Source organism: Labrus bergylta, chromosome 13, assembly GCF_963930695.1.
Source record: "Labrus bergylta chromosome 13, fLabBer1.1, whole genome shotgun sequence".
NCBI classification, from domain to species: domain Eukaryota; kingdom Metazoa; phylum Chordata; class Actinopteri; order Labriformes; family Labridae; genus Labrus; species Labrus bergylta.
In genome coordinates, this window is record NC_089207.1 from 22,262,700 (window position 1) to 22,280,067 (window position 17,368).

The window sequence follows — 17,368 nt, forward strand, 5'->3', positions numbered from 1 at the left end:
GAGCTGCACTCTCACACTGACGGAGCTGCACTCTCACACTGATGGAGCTGCACTCTCACACTGACGGAGCTGCACTCTCACACTGATGGAGCTGCACTCTCACGATGAAGGACTCGAAGACAACAGTTCCCTGGCAGCTGTGGCTCAGTTGGTAGAGTAGGTCTTCTCTTAACCGGAAGGTTGGGGGTTCAGTTCCCAGCACAGTCTCATGTCCGATGTTTCCTTGGGTAAGACACTTAACCTCAACTTAGTTATTTAGACAAAGCTCACATCATTGTCATGGTAACAGCTCCAGAGCGTTTCCACACAAGTGGATGAAGGGTGGAGCCGCTGTCAGCCCAGACTAATTTAACCCCTGGTAATATTAATAAAAGTCATGTCAGTCATATTTACAGACTTGATTTACAGAGCTTTTATTTTGAAGACACACAGAGGTGGATGTGTTTTCCTGTTCACTCGAAAGTTTGAGCATTGCATCTTTCACTGCGGTGCAGTTACCACCAACTCAGCAGACTCATGACTTCACTCTTAACTGTGCATGGCTGTTTGCGCCCCCTGTTGGTGAGTGAGACACTTAATACATGTTTAAAATCTTAATTTCACCTAAATTAGCATTGGCTTCTTAATAGCAAACATAGAGAGCAGGTGATGTTGACCTGATGATGGCGCTAAAGATAAATTCAGATTGTCACAAAGGTTATTAAAGTTCACCATAAACATCTGAACAACATGAAATATTAAAGTATGTTACAGAGATTTATGTTTGCTCTCAGTATAAGTCAGCACATATAAATATATAAATCTATATAAATCTAAACTGTATGTGTTTGATATCGTGGCAGAGCTTTATCCCGTGCATGCACACAGGCTGTGTTAATGTGTCAGTGATGCTGAGCTGCAGGATGACTCGGCCTCTCGCCTGCAGTGTTTCTCAGCTCATTTTCACACGCTAATGTGTGTGTGTGTGATCCAAACTCACAGAGTGTAAGTAAGTGATGATATGCATGGCCGACAATCCCTCCACACGCCCGGGGTCCTCCACCAAACACTGCCAGTCCCGCTCTTTGAAAATATGAAACGCTCTCAGAAACAAACGACTTGGGGGGGATTCCTCTGCAGAGGTATTAATGTGATGCGTTCAGATCGAGGAGGAAAAGCACCGCCGGCCCAGAGGAGGAGGATGGGGAGGGTTGTGTTTGTGAGGGGGACGTCTGACTGTTGGAGCTCACTGTGATCACTTTAATAATCACTCCGATATTAACGGATTATTCTGAGGAATCTGATTGAGCTTCAATCTGCAGCTCGTGATTCTTTTCAGAATTCAGTGGAAGATATTTCAGTGTCCTTCAGTCCTGCCTGTAAAATTCATACTGACTTACTAAGGACATTTCTCCTTCCCTTTATAAAATGTGTTGACATCAAATGGAACATCCTTCATCCCAGAGGCTGAGTGACGCTCGAATAAAATCAGACGTTTCCCTACAAAATAAAGCACAGAGGATCTATTGGTTATTAAATGTAATCTGAGCGCGTTTCCACTCCTCTCAATCAAACCCTGGTGCGGATCAAACATCTGTACAGAGAACAGGTCTCAGTCCGCTCTCTTTTAGACTCTGGTGTGGATCGTTTATCCTCATGAAACACTTCATGAGATATTGTAGTTAGTTTACTGCATGTGTTACTGTGACTGTGACAGTGTGTGTGTGACTGTGTGTGTGTGTGGTTTCATCCATCAACCTCTGAGTGGGCGACTTGTCTAATTGAATAGCGATTGACTTGGGTCAGCAGAGTCCTGCAGAGGGAAACAAAGACATCACATCCATCACAGTACGACCAGACCCCTCCAACACCATCAACAAATCCCATCAATGAGGACGCCACCTGACCCGCCACGTGACCAGCAGGTTTCACCGCCAAGTGACTAGCAGGTGTCACAGCCAAGTTCTTCTTTTATGGTTTGTTGTGGGTCTCTGAGCTGCTGTGGTCCACAAAGAGGTACATTTCCCGTTTTTGTGGACCTGAAGTTGACCTCTCTGGACCTGAAGTTGACCTCTCTCTGGACCTGAAGTTGACCTCTCTCTGGACCTGAAGTTGACCTCTCTATGGACCTGAAGTTGACCTCTCTATGGACCTGAAGTTGACCTCTCTCTGGACCTGAAGTTGACCTCTCTATGGACCTGAAGTTGACCTCTCTATGGACCTGAAGTTGACCTCTCTATGGACCTGAAGTTGACCTCTCTCTGGATCTGAAGTTGACCTCACTGTGGAGCTGAAGTTGACCTCACTGTGGAGCTGAAGTTGATCTCTCTGTGGACCTGAAGTTGATCTCTCTGTGGACCTGAAGTTGATCTCTCTGTGGACCTGAAGTTGACCTCTCTCTGGACCTGAAGTTGACCTCTCTCTGGACCTGAAGTTGACCTCTCTCTGGACCTGAAGTTGACCTCTCTCTGGACCTGAAGTTGACCTCTCTCTGGACCTGAAGTTGACCTCTCTGTAGATCTGAAGTTGATCTCTCTGTAGACCTGAAGTTGACCTCTCTCTGGACCTGAAGTTGACCTCTCTCTGGACCTGAAGTTGATCTCTCTGTGGATCTGAAGTTGACCTCACTGTGGAGCTGAAGTTGATCTCTCTGTGGACCTGAAGTTGACCTCTCTGGACCTGAAGTTGATCTCTCTCTGGACATGAAGTTGACCTCTCTCTGGACCTGAAGTTGACCTCTCTCTGGACCTGAAGTTGACCTCTCTCTGGACCTGAAGTTGACCTCTCTCTGGACCTGAAGTTGACCTCTCTCTGGACCTGAAGTTGATCTCTCTGTGGACCTGAAGTTGACCTCTCTATAGATCTGAAGTTGACCTCTCTCTGGACCTGAAGTTGACCTCTCTCTGGACCTGAAGTTGACCTCTCTCTGGACCTGAAGTTGACCTCTCTCTGGACCTGAAGTTGATCTCTCTCTGGACCTGAAGTTGATCTCTCTCTGGACCTGAAGTTTCCTCGTCCTTCTCTCCTCTGCTTCGTTTCCTTGTTCCTCTCTCCTCTGCTTTGTTTTCTTTCCTCTCTCCTCTGCTTCGTTTCCTCGTTCTTCTCTCCTCTGCTTCGTTACCTCGTTTCCTCTCTCCTCTGCTTCATTTCCTCGTTTCCTCTCTCCTCTGCTTCGTTTCCTTGCGTCTCTCTATGCATCTCTAGTGGGAGGGGCTAAGACGCAAGTGAAGGAAAGGTGGATGCAGTTTAAGAGACATGAGAAGTACCCAACGACAAACCTCAATCCAAACGCTGCCCCTCCTAACCCCCACCCCCTTAGTCCTCTGTAGCTCCTCCCTCTGGTCCAAATATTTACGACCTATTTGTGCAGGTGTTTGTCTGCATGTTTTATTTATTAACTTAAATTACTCCATGTTGGTTCTCTAAGACTTCTATTCTTGTTGCTGTGTTAACAAACAGGTATCAGTAATGTTTGAGTTTTACTAGACTCAGACTGAAGTCTAAAACTCTGGGATGGTGACGACCTTCTTAGCGACATCATCAACATAAAAGAACAAATGATGAAAAGTAAGAAACGTCTTTAGGAAAGTTTATTATTTCTGATTCGTCTCATCACTGTCGGCTACTATTAGTCCAAACGTTCCGCGTTACAAGCAGCTGTTCCACATCATCATTACCTGAGGTCACGTGTTTATAAATAATGTTTAAAGACGGGTAAAGACCTGGGAGGCTCATTGAAAATGGACCAGTGGAATAGAGGCTGACGGTAGCTGCCTGTCTGCCTGCTGATTGGTCAGACCTCTTTGACCAATCAGAGGTGAGCTGGACCCTGTTCAGTGTGATGGTTTCCCATCAGTTGTTTTGGGGATTTGATAGATTTATGACAGATGCTTCTTCTCTGGTCTGAAATAATCCCCCCCCCCCCCCCCCATGTCACACACTTCCCTCCATATGAGCATTACATCACTTCCTGTTGTGCTGAAAACATGGTCAGGATGTGGGTCAGGATCCCTCTGGTCATGTGACCCTCAGAGCACACATTCCAGACTCTGATTGGTTGTGACCGGCGTCTTGTCTCATAATGACTGTAATGTGGATCTTAATGCGCGCTAACAACCTGCAAACACTGACTCCGCCCCCTCACATCATAGCTTCCTGATTTTAAAGTGACAGGACCTCAGAGCTGTTGACCCTCAGAATGACTCGACTGATTCCAGGTCAGAGTCTGACCCCAGGGCTCTGAGATGATCAGGATCCTCGGGTCTGATCTGAAAGCAGCTCCTCTCACACACTCACAGCTCTTCTTCTCTTCTTCTGAGCCACTCAAAGGTTGCTCCGCCACTGAAAATAATCCCTAATTTAGGTCGTCGTGACACCAGGTTTTTTGACTTTGATAAGATTCCAGGTGAAATCAAACGATGGTGATGTTTTGAATATTTCCAGCTGTCTGTTCGAGGGCTACCAGAAGTGCTCCTATTGTCTCTTTTTCAATACCTGTTTGACCGGCAACTAAAATAGAAGTGCTAGACGCTGAACATTGGATCATTTCTACACTCTGTCGGTCTGTGTTTTGATCTATGACATGGAGATAAAGTTGTTTTTGGGCTGCATCAGATAATGATTTAGGTGTTTGGTTGTTTACTTGCAGGGGGGACTGAAGGCTGGCAGTGCTAGCAACGCTAACATTAACCACACTTGTTTACCTGCAGGGAGGGCTGAAGGCTGGCAGTGCTAGCAACGCTAACATTAGCCACACTTGTTTACCTGCAGAGTATGGACCGTCACTTTAGCCTTGATTCTCTCCAGCTCCTCCCACTTTTCCAAATATGGTCACCTCCTTAGACAAAATGTTCTTAATGAAAACAGAACAGTTGTCTCCTCATAATGTCTTTTAATACAACCAAACAATGAACAAGACCTGTTTCATGTTGCCATTGTAGTGGCCTGTCAATCTCAGATAGCTCCGCCCTAACTCCTCCCCCTCTGGTTCCTGTGACTCTGAATGGACTAAAATGAACATGGAGACTTGAAAGTAGAGACCATGAAGTCATTAAGAAATTGTTTAGCGAGGGAATAAATGAACATTTTATCATAGAGCCGGGGTGTACATCAGGCTTGGCTCTGCAGCGCCCCCTGTGGTGACTCTACTGAAATGGTTGTTGACCTTGATGTTGAATGAGCCTCAGTGAGGTGAGGTCATCACACAGATTACAGTTGATTTATCAATAACATAATGCCCCCTCCTCTGGTTTTATAGCCTGCAGTCACAGATGTAATTAGTCAGATGGATTATTGAACGAAGGGGAAGGTTTGTGTGAGAGGAGCCGACTTCAGACTGATCCACACACACACACGCACACACACACACACACACACACACACACACACACATTCACACGCGCGCCACACACACACACGCCCCACACACACACATACACACACACACACACACACACACACCCCACACACACACACGCCCCACACACACACATACACACACACACACACACACACACCCCACACACACACACACACACACACACACACACACACGCCACACACACACACGCCCCACACACACACATACACACACACACACACACACATACATACACACACACAGACACACGCACACATGCACACAGACATGCACACAGACACGCACACAGGCACACATGCACGCGCACACACACACTGTCATAATCCGTTTTGAATGATCTTTGTTATAATTGTTGATTCTTTAATTTGAGACTCTTCAGGTTCAAACATCTTAAAGTCGAAATCTTTGAATGATATCATCTTAAACGTCTCTATGATTTATTCAGTGTTTTCTGACCTGAGGCATCTCTCTGATCTGATAACAGCTGATGGAATGGACCCGTGTGTGTGTGTGTGTGTGTGTGTGTGTGTGTGTGTGTGTGTGTGTGTGTGTGTGTGTGTGTGTGTGTGTGTGTGTGTGTGTGTGTGTGTGTGTGTGTGTGTGTGTGTGTGTGTGTGTGTGTGTGTGTGTGTGTGTGTGTGTGTGTGTGTGTGTGTGTGTGTGTGTGTGTGTGTGTGTGTGTGTGTGTGTGTGTGTGTGTGTGTGTGTGTGTGTGTGTGTGTGTGTGTGTGTGTGTGTGTGTGTGTGTGTGTGTGTGTGTGTGTGTGTGTGTGTGTGTGTGTGTGTGTGTGTGTGTAAATTGTGCCTCAGGTGATCAGAGCAGATTATCATAATGAGCTGTTTATCTGGCTCACATTAACACTGTGTGTAAATTAGACGTTTTATTGTGAAGGGGAGGAGGTGTTTTATTGTGAAAGTGTGTTAATTGTGTTAATGCTTCCTGACAGACTGAGACAGAAACCATCATGAAACCTGCTGCTTGGTGTTCACCTGAAATATAAACGGTTACCTGCAGCAAAGAACAAAAGGATTTATTTCTAAATCCCTCCGGTGCATAAAACTTTATTTAATCCCACGACTGTAAACGATACAGTCTGTTATTGAAATGATCTATCAAGAAGTACCAAAGCTTCGATAGACAGGTGAGCAGGAGAGGAACAAGAGTAAGACGATGAAGTGAAATCCTGCAGTTCCTCACGTGTCCACTAAAGGGTTGGCTGCAGAAACACAGGAAGTCACATACACACCCATTCTAAAAAGCCTGTTTTTTTCTAGGCCTGATTAGCTCATGTCTCGATAGACACACACTGTACGGGAGGGTGAATGTTTTGATGACTCATCCGTTTTGATTTGATGAAGGATAAGAGTTATTCACAATAAGGCGTGTAGCTGACATGATTGACAGGCGGGCGCGGTGTAATGGTTTCTCAGGAGGCTTAAAACCATCCTGATCTGGTTCAGACCCAGTTGAGGTTTTGGTTCTGTGGATTCAGATTAAATCATGGACATGATGTCTCTCTGCTGATCTGATGATGCGTTCACTGACTCTCCTGCTGCTGGTTTTTCAGACTGCTGCCCAAACACAAACTAAACCGCAGACCCACAGAGCTATCTCATGTTGATGACACCATCACAGAGCAGGACGAGCAGCAGCCTCCACGGTAATGTAAACTGTTAAGACTCTGAAACTTTAACAGGAATAAAAGAAAGACTCATTAATGACGTGTTGTTGTTGGGTCTCTGGTTCTCAGGTTGGATCAGGAGGATCCACATGAGTCCAGATCAGAGCACAGACCCCAGCCAGAGGAGGACCAGGTGAGACCTCTGCACATCGTGTGGCCCCACAGGTGGTGAGTTAACTTTATTCATCATACCACGACTTTAACAACGATCTGTTTATCTTAATAATCGACAGAATCCAAAAGTACCAACGCTTTATAAAAACTCCAGATCAGTTAGAGAGAGGAAGAGGAAGAGGGGGAGAGAGAGAGAGAGAGAGGGGGAGAGAGAGAGAGGGAGAGGGAGAGGGAGACTCTCTAACTTTCTCTCTCTCCCTCTTCTTCTCTCTTCCTCTCCCTCCCCCTCTCTCTCTATCTCCCCCTCTCTCTCTATCTCTCCCTCTCTCTCTCTCTCTCTCTCTCTCTCTCTCCCTCTCCCTCTCTCACCTCGTCAGTTGTATCGGTGACAGCAGCAGCCGGCCTGTAATCTGCTCAAACTGACAAAAACTCTGCAGGATTATGTTCAGTGATGTTTTATTCTGTGAGGAGGATTTCTGTTAATCTCTGATTGAAGCTCGTCTGTTTGTTTAATCTGTGTGTGGCCCCGATCCTCAGATTACAGCTCCGTCTTATTGCTGCTGGGGGGGGGGTGGGTGGTAACAGCTGTTTCAGGTGAAGAAGCTGCAGCTTCGATTGGGGGGGGGTTAACAGCTGTTTCAGGTGAAGCAGCTGCAGCACCGATGGGTGGGGTGTAAACCTGATCAAACTGTTCTTACTAAGGTCATGAGGTCAAAACAACGAGCTGTGTGTAACAGAATGTTATTAAAGGTCTTCTCAGCTTCACATGAAGAAGAATATTCAATGACATCATTGCTGCTCTCCACTGAGCATGCTCAGTAACACACAATGCAGCTGCTGAAAAATTAGTAAACAAGGACAACACACACACACACACACACACACACAGCTGTTAGACAACACACACACACACACACACACACACACACACACACACACACATACAGGTTAGACAACCCACACACACGTCGTCCTCGTCCTCCTCCTGTGTTCATATCTGAGGTTAATCCAGAATCTGTTGCTGGAGCACCGATACCCTAGTGGTTATGTCACACGCTCCATGTACAGAGGCTGCAGTCCTCATCGCAGCAGCTCTGGGTTTGAATCCGTCCTTGGCCCTTTTGCTGCACGTCATCCTCCGAACATTTCATGTCTCTCTTCAGCTGTCCGATCCAATAAAGGCAAAAAGGTCCAAAAACAACTTCAGGAAAACAACAACAAATCCGTTCCTGGCTATGGAGTCTGTTGGGGCCCAAAGCAGAAATTCCCCTTAGGGAGGTTTCCCTAAGGCCTTGCCTGATTGACCTCGCTGTTGACCAACTGTGTGTGTGTGTGTGTGTGTGTGTGTGTGTGTGTGTGTGTGTGTGTGTGTGTGTGTGTGTGTGTGTGTGTGTGTGTGTGTGTGTGTGTGTGTGTGTGTGTGTGTGTGTGTGTGTGTGTGTGTGTGTGTGTGTGTGTGTGTGTGTGTGTGTGTGTGTGTGTGTGTGTGTGTGTGTGTGTGTAGGGAGCATGATAAACACCCTGAGCTGTTCTTCTCCACTCTGATCAAACTGAAGGATAGAAAATTGAACTTCCAGCTGTCAGTGCTCGGAGAGACCTTCACTGACGTACCAGGTACACACACAAACACACTGACACACACACACACACACAGACACACCTCTCCTGAACGAGTTGACCGTGTGTGTGTGATGAACACACTCTGAGATATTGAAATGTAAAGTTTCACTGCGGCACAAACAGCTGACCGTAAATCCAGCTTCATAAACTCTGCTGAGCTTTATGAGCGCAGGAAGGCAATCCCATTAGGACAGTTTTAATGTCTTTGATTTTGTTAATAGGGTCGGAGTATCGATCCAGTTCACCTGTTTGTCTTTCTGCTCGTGTGTCGTAAACGTCAACATTCATAAACATGGGGCTGATTTAAAAACCTCTTTTTCCCTCGTTTTCTTTCTTTCATCGTCTGCAGACACAAACTCACATTTCATCCTTTTTATGATCAGCTCATAACTTTAGCTCTAATCTCATTTGTCTCCTTCTTTACTTAGTTAGAAAAGTTCTCATGTCAGTCTGCCGTCTCTTTCTTTCTCATTCATTAAAGCAGACAGTTCTTGACTTTATTAAAGCACGTAAGGCTGTCAAATGATTCTTTACTCCTGATTAATCCAAAAGAGTTAGGCTTTTATTTTGAAATGTTTGTCCTGTCTTAAGCTGAGAGTACTTTACTTCCTGTGTGCTTTTATTTTGAAGTAAGGCCCTTCTGGTAGAGTGAAGGTTAAGCCCAGAAACATGAAGTGGTTAGGGATCCCAAACTGAGGTCAAACGGCTCAAAGGAGCGGTAACAAAGGTCAATGTGTGATGTCACAAGGTGGACTCGTCAGCTGAGCTGTCTTGAGAGTTTGTGAAAGTGAAACATTCAAAGATGCAGCAGTGTGAAATCTGTCTCGTGTCTGCAGAGATCTTCTGTGAGGCGAGGCGGCAGCTGGACGCTCACATCCTGAACTGGGGTTACCTGTCAGGTAAAGAGGAGTACCTGAGGGTTCTGTGTGAGGCCGACGTGGTCGTCTCCACCGCCAAACACGAGTTCTTCGGAGTCGCCATGTGAGTTAATACACAGAAGTCATCTCTAACACACACAAACATGTGACCTTCACCCTGCTGAGTACGGAGGCCCTGAAGGGACATGCAGCTGTCCTTTTTGTTTCCCTCACTCTGATCTCAACTTTCTTATCTCGTTATCTCACCGTCGGTTCCTGATTGATTCTTCACAAAACACATGAACTCCATTAAGGGAATAATAAAATGTATGAATGTATGTAGGAAAATAATCATGACGCAAACTTTAAGGGAGCCACTAACGTCTCCATGTGCCGTTAGCGTGTGTGTGTGTGTAGTGAACTCAGCGATGCCTCAGAGTGAAGGCACTTTAAGATCAGGTGTTTCATCACATCAAGGTGTCCTCTCAGAGACCTGCCACACACCTGCAGCAGTGTGTGTGTGTGTGTGTGTGTGTGTGTGTGTGTGTGTGTGTGTGTGTGTGTGTGTGTGTGTGTGTGTGTGTGTGTGTGTGTGTGTGTGTGTGTGTGTGTGTGTGTGTGTGTGTGTGTGTGTGTGTGTGTGTGTGTGTGTGTGTGTGTGTGTGTGTGTGTGTGTGTGTGTGTGTGTGTGTGTGCTCTCAGATCTCAGTCAGGTGGATGTGACCTGCAGGCTCAACATCAACAGCCAATCAGACGCTGGGCTCTGAAGCTTAGCCAATCAAACGTGTATGTGAGCCTGCAGTCCTGACGTCTGATCTTGTTTCAAGTCTGAGCTCCGTTTGAAGCATGTTTTTATTTATTTATTTATAACTGAATCAAACCAGTCACGACGACAGTCCTGAGACAGCTCGCACACACACAGGAGACACCTGTTATCACCTGTAATCACCTGTTATCACCTGTTATCACCTGTTATCACCTGTTATCACCTGTAATCACCTGTTATCACCTGTTATCACCTGTTATCACCTGTAATCACCTGTTATCACCTGTTATCACCTGTAATCACCTGTTATCACCTGTTATCACCTGTAATCACCTGTTATCACCTGTTATCACCTGTAATCACCTGTAATCACCTGTTATCACCTGTTATCACCTGTAATCACCTGTTATCACCTGTTATAACAAACCAGTGTTTGACCCCCTCAGCATGCAGGGTGTTCACTTAGCAGAGTATGAGACTTCCTCAGACCCCCTCTGTACTCCTCTGACCTAACACTTAACTAATGTGAAATGTTCTGGAGTACGGGAGATTAACGTTAAAAATGACATCAGAGCTCCATGGCATGGTGAAAGTCCTAAGAGATAAAGACTTCTGGTAGGTATGAAGTTCCATTGTATTAGCTTCATGGTGCTGGAGGGGCCGGGGCATCCACTCTCTCTCACTGGCCCTCATTTATCAAACGTACATACGGCAGAAAAATGGGTGTACGGTCATTTCCACGCAAAGTTTGGCACATCAGTTTGGACGTGAGCGGAGGGTACGGTCAAATCCCACACCAGGTCTCAGTTTGTGTACGCACGTTTTCAACTCAGTGTGGACTTGCGCTGCAGCGAATCTGTCTGTGTCGGAGAATAATTTGATCATACTATAACAGTGCTTGTTAAGACGGATAGATAGAGTTTCACAAATTTACTGTTAGATAATATATCTCAAATGTATTTTATATTACGCTCCACCTCAAACGATCTCTGTAGGCTACATTGCGTTTTAAATGATGTGGAGCAGCGCGAGCTGTCAGGTGATTTCTTTAGTTGTGTGTTTTATTTGATAATCTTTTGTTTGTTTAATCGATTTACTTTAAAGATTAGAGAGGCTGCTTTCAGTAAATACATGTTAAACATTCAGCGCACAGGAATATCGCTACAGAAAATACCGAGACAAATTAAAACAGAAAACCTAAAAACATTTACTTTAAAAGGACAGACAAACTTCCAAAGGATACTAAATACAACTTTTAGCCTCTGAAATATGAAATATTTAGGAATACAGAACATCAACATTAGATCGTAACTAATTGGTATGTCCGGAGATTAAAATAATAAATACGCTGATGTGCCACATGTGTAATTGCACACAGCAGACGCACGTAGGCCAGACTACATGTGACATAATAACAAATAAAGAAATCTGGTGGCTCTAAGACGGAGTCAGGACCTTCTTTTATGTAAGTTTTAAATTCTTATGTTTGGAAAGTAGGCTAATCGGATGAGAAGTGCACATTACACAGCGTTTGATCGAACACTTTATTCATGTGATGCAGGACGTTTCAGGTTTCCATGCAGGCGTATTTCTTCTGAAGGTCTTTAATCCTACATTTCAGGCTACCAAACAACACAATGTTATTCCTCTTTACTTCTCTCTGTTATGGTGTCACTCAGGTCATATATCGTTTCTCTTCTTGCCATCTCCATTCCGTAAACTCTGGGGGCGAGGACAGCTGAGCCGTGAATAAATAGGGGCGTGGTATTTAAATGACGATCGTTTCCAGCCGCCACACTTACCAACACCCGGTCTTGTGTACGCTGTGATCAGCCAGATACGCACGTTTCATAGGTCCCACGTGGACCCTGTCGTACGATGATTTCTACACCCAAATCTGCGCTGGTTTCTACACCAGATTGATAAGTGAGGGCCAATGCGACCACGTGAAATGAATAGTTGCTCACTCGCAGGAGCCGTGTTTGAGGGGGCGGGGCTGAAACAGACGGATAGGCACGTCTGTCTGTCATTATGCTCCCCTTTACTCAGAGGTGTGTTCATTGACCTGATATCTAGCGTCCGTAGCACAAAATACTATGAAGTTATTTCTCCTCTCCTTTCGTTTCCCCATTCCTCTCTCTCAAAAAAAAAGTCAGCAGCAGTGGCCGCTGCTAGATGCATATAGGGAAAATACTGACCTGTAATCACTTTGTTATCACCTGTAATCACTTTGTTATCACCTGTAATTACTTTATCACCTGTAATCACTTTGTTATCACCTGTAATCACCTGCTCGCACTGGGTTAGGGTGCAGAGCAGGGCAAGAAGGAGCACACACGCACAAATCCTCTGTGCCAGTTGCTAGGTGACTGAAATGATGGTCCTGAATATAGCTCCTGTTTGGATGCACAGTATGTTTATATGTGTCGAAATTGGGTAGATTTTTTCGAAATTTCGAAAATGTGTAGAAAGCTCTGACCTTTCTTCTGCTGAGGACGAGATGACCGGCAGCAGAGAAGAAGAAGAGCGTGTAGATTCATTGAAGCTCGTTGAAGCTTACAGCAGGCGGGCAGCTGCTCACTGACGTCCATGTTGAAGCTAACAGCAGGCGGGCAGCTGCTCAGTGACATCCATGTTGAAGCTAACAGCAGGCGGGCAGCTGCTCACTGACGTCCATGTTGAAGCTAACAGCAGGCGGGCAGCTGCTCACTGACGTCCATGTTGAAGCTAACAGCAGGCGGGCAGCTGCTCAGTGACATCCATGTTGAAGCTAACAGCAGGCGGGCAGCTGCTCACTGACGTCCATGTTGAAGCTAACAGCAGGCGGGCAGCTGCTCACTGACGTCCATGTTGAAGCTAACAGCAGGCGGGTAGCTGCTCACTGACGTCCATGTTGAAGCTTACAGCAGGAGGGTAGCTGCTCACTGACGTCCATGTTGAAGCTAACAGCAGGAGGGCAGCTGCTCAGTGACATCCATGTTGAAGCTAACAGCAGGCGGGCAGCTGCTCAGTGACTTCCATGTTGAAGCTAACAGCAGGCGGGCAGCTGCTCACTGACGTCCATGTTGAAGCTAACAGCAGGAGGGTAGCTGCTCACTGACGTCCATGTTGAAGCTTACAGCAGGCGGGCAGCTGCTCACTGATGTTTTTTTGATGATAATGAATGTGTGAGTGTAATCAGTGTAATGAGTGCAGACGCACACTGTGATAATGAAGTTATGAGCTAATTATGGCACACAGAACAGGAAGTGAAGTCCCTGAGGGGGGAAATGATGTTTGTGTTTGTCTTTGATCCAATCTCAGGAGGGACAAAGACCCTCGCACCCCCCACGGTGCTTTGCTCAAACGGTGCTCTGCCACGTTCAAACAAACACACTGGGAAATTTTACAGATGGGTTAATATTTGCATGGTGTTCTGTGAGAGCTCAAGTCAGCCGGAGAAAACGTTACAATATGACTCCAGTTCTTCTAATATGTGCTCCACCGATCTACATCCTGTGGAGAACGAGCGGCACTTCGTCATATTTTTTTTCGCCTGTTTTCTAATTAAACAAGATTTGCTTTTCAAAGTGGTGTTGTAGTTATTGAAGAGGGGGGTCGTCTTATAATCAGAACAATAGAACAAACAGTCTTTGGTCCCTGAGTCGAGCATGCTGGTGTCAGCTGAGAGCTTCATCCTTGTTAGTGGAGATAATGTGATTAATGAAGATGAAGAGCAGACGCCTGCAGTCAGCGTGAAGTCACCCACTGCAACATTAATCCTCTCTGATATGAACCCCGACAGTCACAGCAGAGAGAGACAGACTGACATCCATGATCAATAATGCACATTGGAACCCCCATCAGAACCCCAAACAGAAATCTTATCAGAACCCCCACCAGAACCCTTATCAGGACCTTCATCAGAACCCCAAACAGAAACCTTAAAAGAACCCCAAACAGAAATCCCATCAGAACCCCAAAACAGAAACCTCATCAGAACCCCAAACAGAAACCTTATCAGGACCTTCATCAAATGATGTGCTGTGTTAGTCAGAGAGCCCGGCTAGCAGTTTCCAGATGTTGTTGCTAAGCTAGCTGTTGTTTTGAACACACAGCATCTCCTCTGACTGATCTTCTGGAGGACGTTTGCCGTGTCAGTGTTTCCTGCTGCGTGTTCTCACATGTTTTAACATGTTTCAGGTTGGAGGCGGTTCACTGCGGCTGTTACCCTCTGTGTCCGAAGGCTCTGGTGTATCCGGAAATATTTCCAGGTAATGAAAACATGATGTAATCTTGAAATGCGCAAGATTAGACGACTAAGTCAGAGGTCGTCACCCTCGCTAGCCTGTACCAGAATTGCCAATCAGTTAAACTGGTTATCAATATTTTTATTGATCCAGGCCCACAGTGCCTAAATACTGTGTCTAAGCTGTAACGCAGCCTCCCACCTCTAGCTGGGGCTGTAGCGCTGGTTATGGGACTTCTCTCCTCGTTCTACTTCCTGGATGTAAGCCAGCACTATGGACAGATAGCATGTGGTAGGAGCAGAGCGGTTTGTCAATGTTTTGATCTTTAAAAAGTAGATAAAGTAGTTTGTAGGCTGTCAGGTTAAACCAGGAAATGGAACGGAGGGATGAGTGCCCACGTTCAGATCAGACGTGTGGACGTTAATCTGGGGGAGGACTGAAGGCTGCAGGTGTTAACTCTGCTAACACTATGTGGAATAGGTTGTGCTCAGTTGTATCTGTTTTCTGAGTTTTAACTTTAGTCTGCAGTGAGATTGGAGTTTAGTCGACTTTGAAAGTAGTCTGCAGTAACATCGCTAATTAAGCTGACTCCTGATGCGTCATGTGTGGAGTTTAAGTCTCTTCTTCTCTGCTCTGATTTGCAGCAGAGTACCTGTACTCCACACCTGAGCAGCTCTGTAAACGTCTGCAAGGACTCTGCAGGAGGCCGGACGTCGCCCGCAGACACGTCGTCAAGGTAACCAACCGGCAAAAACTAGAGCCGTTTGAGTCAGAGTAGTAGAGATCCATATCTGCTGACTTTCAGTCTAAAAACACTACATTACCCATAATGCACATGCAGATAGCCTTTACTTATCTGTCTAATCTAGGCCATAGGATACCGTAGTCCTGTACCTACTCAGAGGTCTACCTGCGTTTCCTGACCTGCACCTCCTTTACGACGGTAAACAAGCAGAGTGCAGCCCTTTGATTGGTCCCCCAGGTAGCATTGCATTTTCTGCATTTACAACATTTCCAGTACCATGCTGGTGCCATATTTAATATTCTGCAGAGTGTGGCGGAAGTAGAAGATGGAGATTTAACTGGCATATAAATCCCACTGCCAACTAGTGTTTGCGTGCAGTACTGCAGAGCTTCGCAGACATCAACACACACGTATGTAGTAGAGCTCACAACGCCGTGGATTCAACTCAGAAGTAAAAATACGACTTCAGAACAGTGAAAGGTTCGGTCCAGTTCACTGTATGTCAGCGTTAAACCAATCATCAGGTAGATGAAGTCGTGTACTGCTCCTTTAATCCTGAAATAAAACAAGTCTGTGTGACGTTCTTATCTTCAGGTGGACACCTCCGCCTTCTCCTGGTCTGCTCTCAAGGAGCGATATGACACTCTGCTGGCAGCTGAGGGTCAGGGTCTCTGAACACACCATTGACACTCTCTCAGCTGAGGGTCCCTGAACACACCACCTCTACTCTCATAGCTGAGGGTCCCTGAACACACCACCTCTACTCTCACAGCTGAGGGTCCCTGAACACACCACCTCTACTCTCACAGCTGAGGGTCCCTGAACACACCACCTCTACTCTCACAGCTGAGGGTCCCTGAACACACCACTTGTGCTCTCACAGCTCAGTGACTTGCGACTGCTACACTCAACTAGCTCGGCTGGTTCTAAGGGAGTCACGCAGCGTCTGCCAGGTCGTGGTAAGACAGCGACGCTGACTCTCAGGTAGCCCGAGCTCGAAATGAAAGCAGGCAGGAGGACTGGAGACGCAGAGTCTGGACCTGTAAACGTCACGGTCCTCTCAGGCTGGAGGAGAAATCAGTTTTATGTGTGTGGTTTGGGAGGAGGTGGAGGGGGTGTAATAGCTTTCATGTTTCCACAGGCTGGCGAGGCGGTGCCACTTCTTGTATCCAGCTGAATCAATTTTTTTATTTTGCGCTGAGTCGGTCGCTCACCACAGAGACAGCGTCAGCCAGCTCGCCGTCTGAGTCGGCTCCACCTGAGCTGCCAGGTCTCAGAGCAGAAACCAGTCTGAAGTGGATCTGCAGACCCCTGAGACCACATCAGGGTCTGAGCGATCTGAAACACAAAACTCATTACCCAACATCAGAAACCGAATATACAACTAAATGTGAGACCTTAAACTAAGAGGTCAAGAAAGGTCACTGTAGTTTTACTAACAGCTGATGAGGGGAGGATAAATAAAAACATTTAAAGAAGAATTCTAGAATCAACAGGAAGTGAAAGAAGGCGAGTAACGGCGTGCTCCTGTTCACTTTTAAACATCCTGCAGACGTGAGGTGGACGACTGACTCCCGTATAGACAGACTTACAGGAGTCCAGGTTCTGAAAACAAAACATTTCAGGTGAGTCACCTGAAGGTCACCTCATGCTCCTGATGATATCACTGCTGCTGGGGTCACGACCTGATGACATCATGAACCATGTGAACACCTCCATACTAATAAAGTTTATACAGCAGAGTTTACGCTTTTCATTGGCCTGTTAATACAAGTGTGTGTTTGTATACACTCTCTCTCTCCTCTCTCTCTCTCTCTCTCTCTCTCTCCTCTCTCTCTCTCTCTCTCTCTCTCTCTCTCCCTCTCCCTCTCTCTCTCTCTCCCCCCTCTCTCTCTCTCCCTCTCTCTCTCCCCCCCCTCTCTCTGCCCCCCTCTCTCTCTCTCCCTCTCTCTCCCCCTCTCTCTGCCCCCCTATTTCTCTCCTGTGGGGAGGTTGA

At 46.2% G+C, this 17,368-nt stretch overlaps 1 protein-coding gene across 2 annotated transcripts in view; it reads left to right on the forward strand.

Annotated features, from left to right (window-relative positions):
- The window catches only part of gtdc1 (glycosyltransferase-like domain containing 1), a 33,447-nt gene extending 16,333 nt beyond the window's left edge, over positions 1 to 17,114 (forward strand). Inside the window, exons 5-11 of one of the 2 annotated variants that reach the window (XM_020641066.3) lie at positions 6,928 to 7,020; positions 7,111 to 7,209; positions 8,660 to 8,769; positions 9,612 to 9,756; positions 14,581 to 14,651; positions 15,272 to 15,363; positions 15,967 to 17,114. In XM_020641066.3, coding sequence (XP_020496722.1) covers positions 6,928 to 7,020; positions 7,111 to 7,209; positions 8,660 to 8,769; positions 9,612 to 9,756; positions 14,581 to 14,651; positions 15,272 to 15,363; positions 15,967 to 16,047 — 691 coding nt within the window. In that variant the 3' untranslated portion in view covers positions 16,048 to 17,114. The other variant, XM_020641068.3, reaches the window with a different exon arrangement.
- The last annotated feature ends 254 nt before the right edge of the window (positions 17,115 to 17,368 follow it).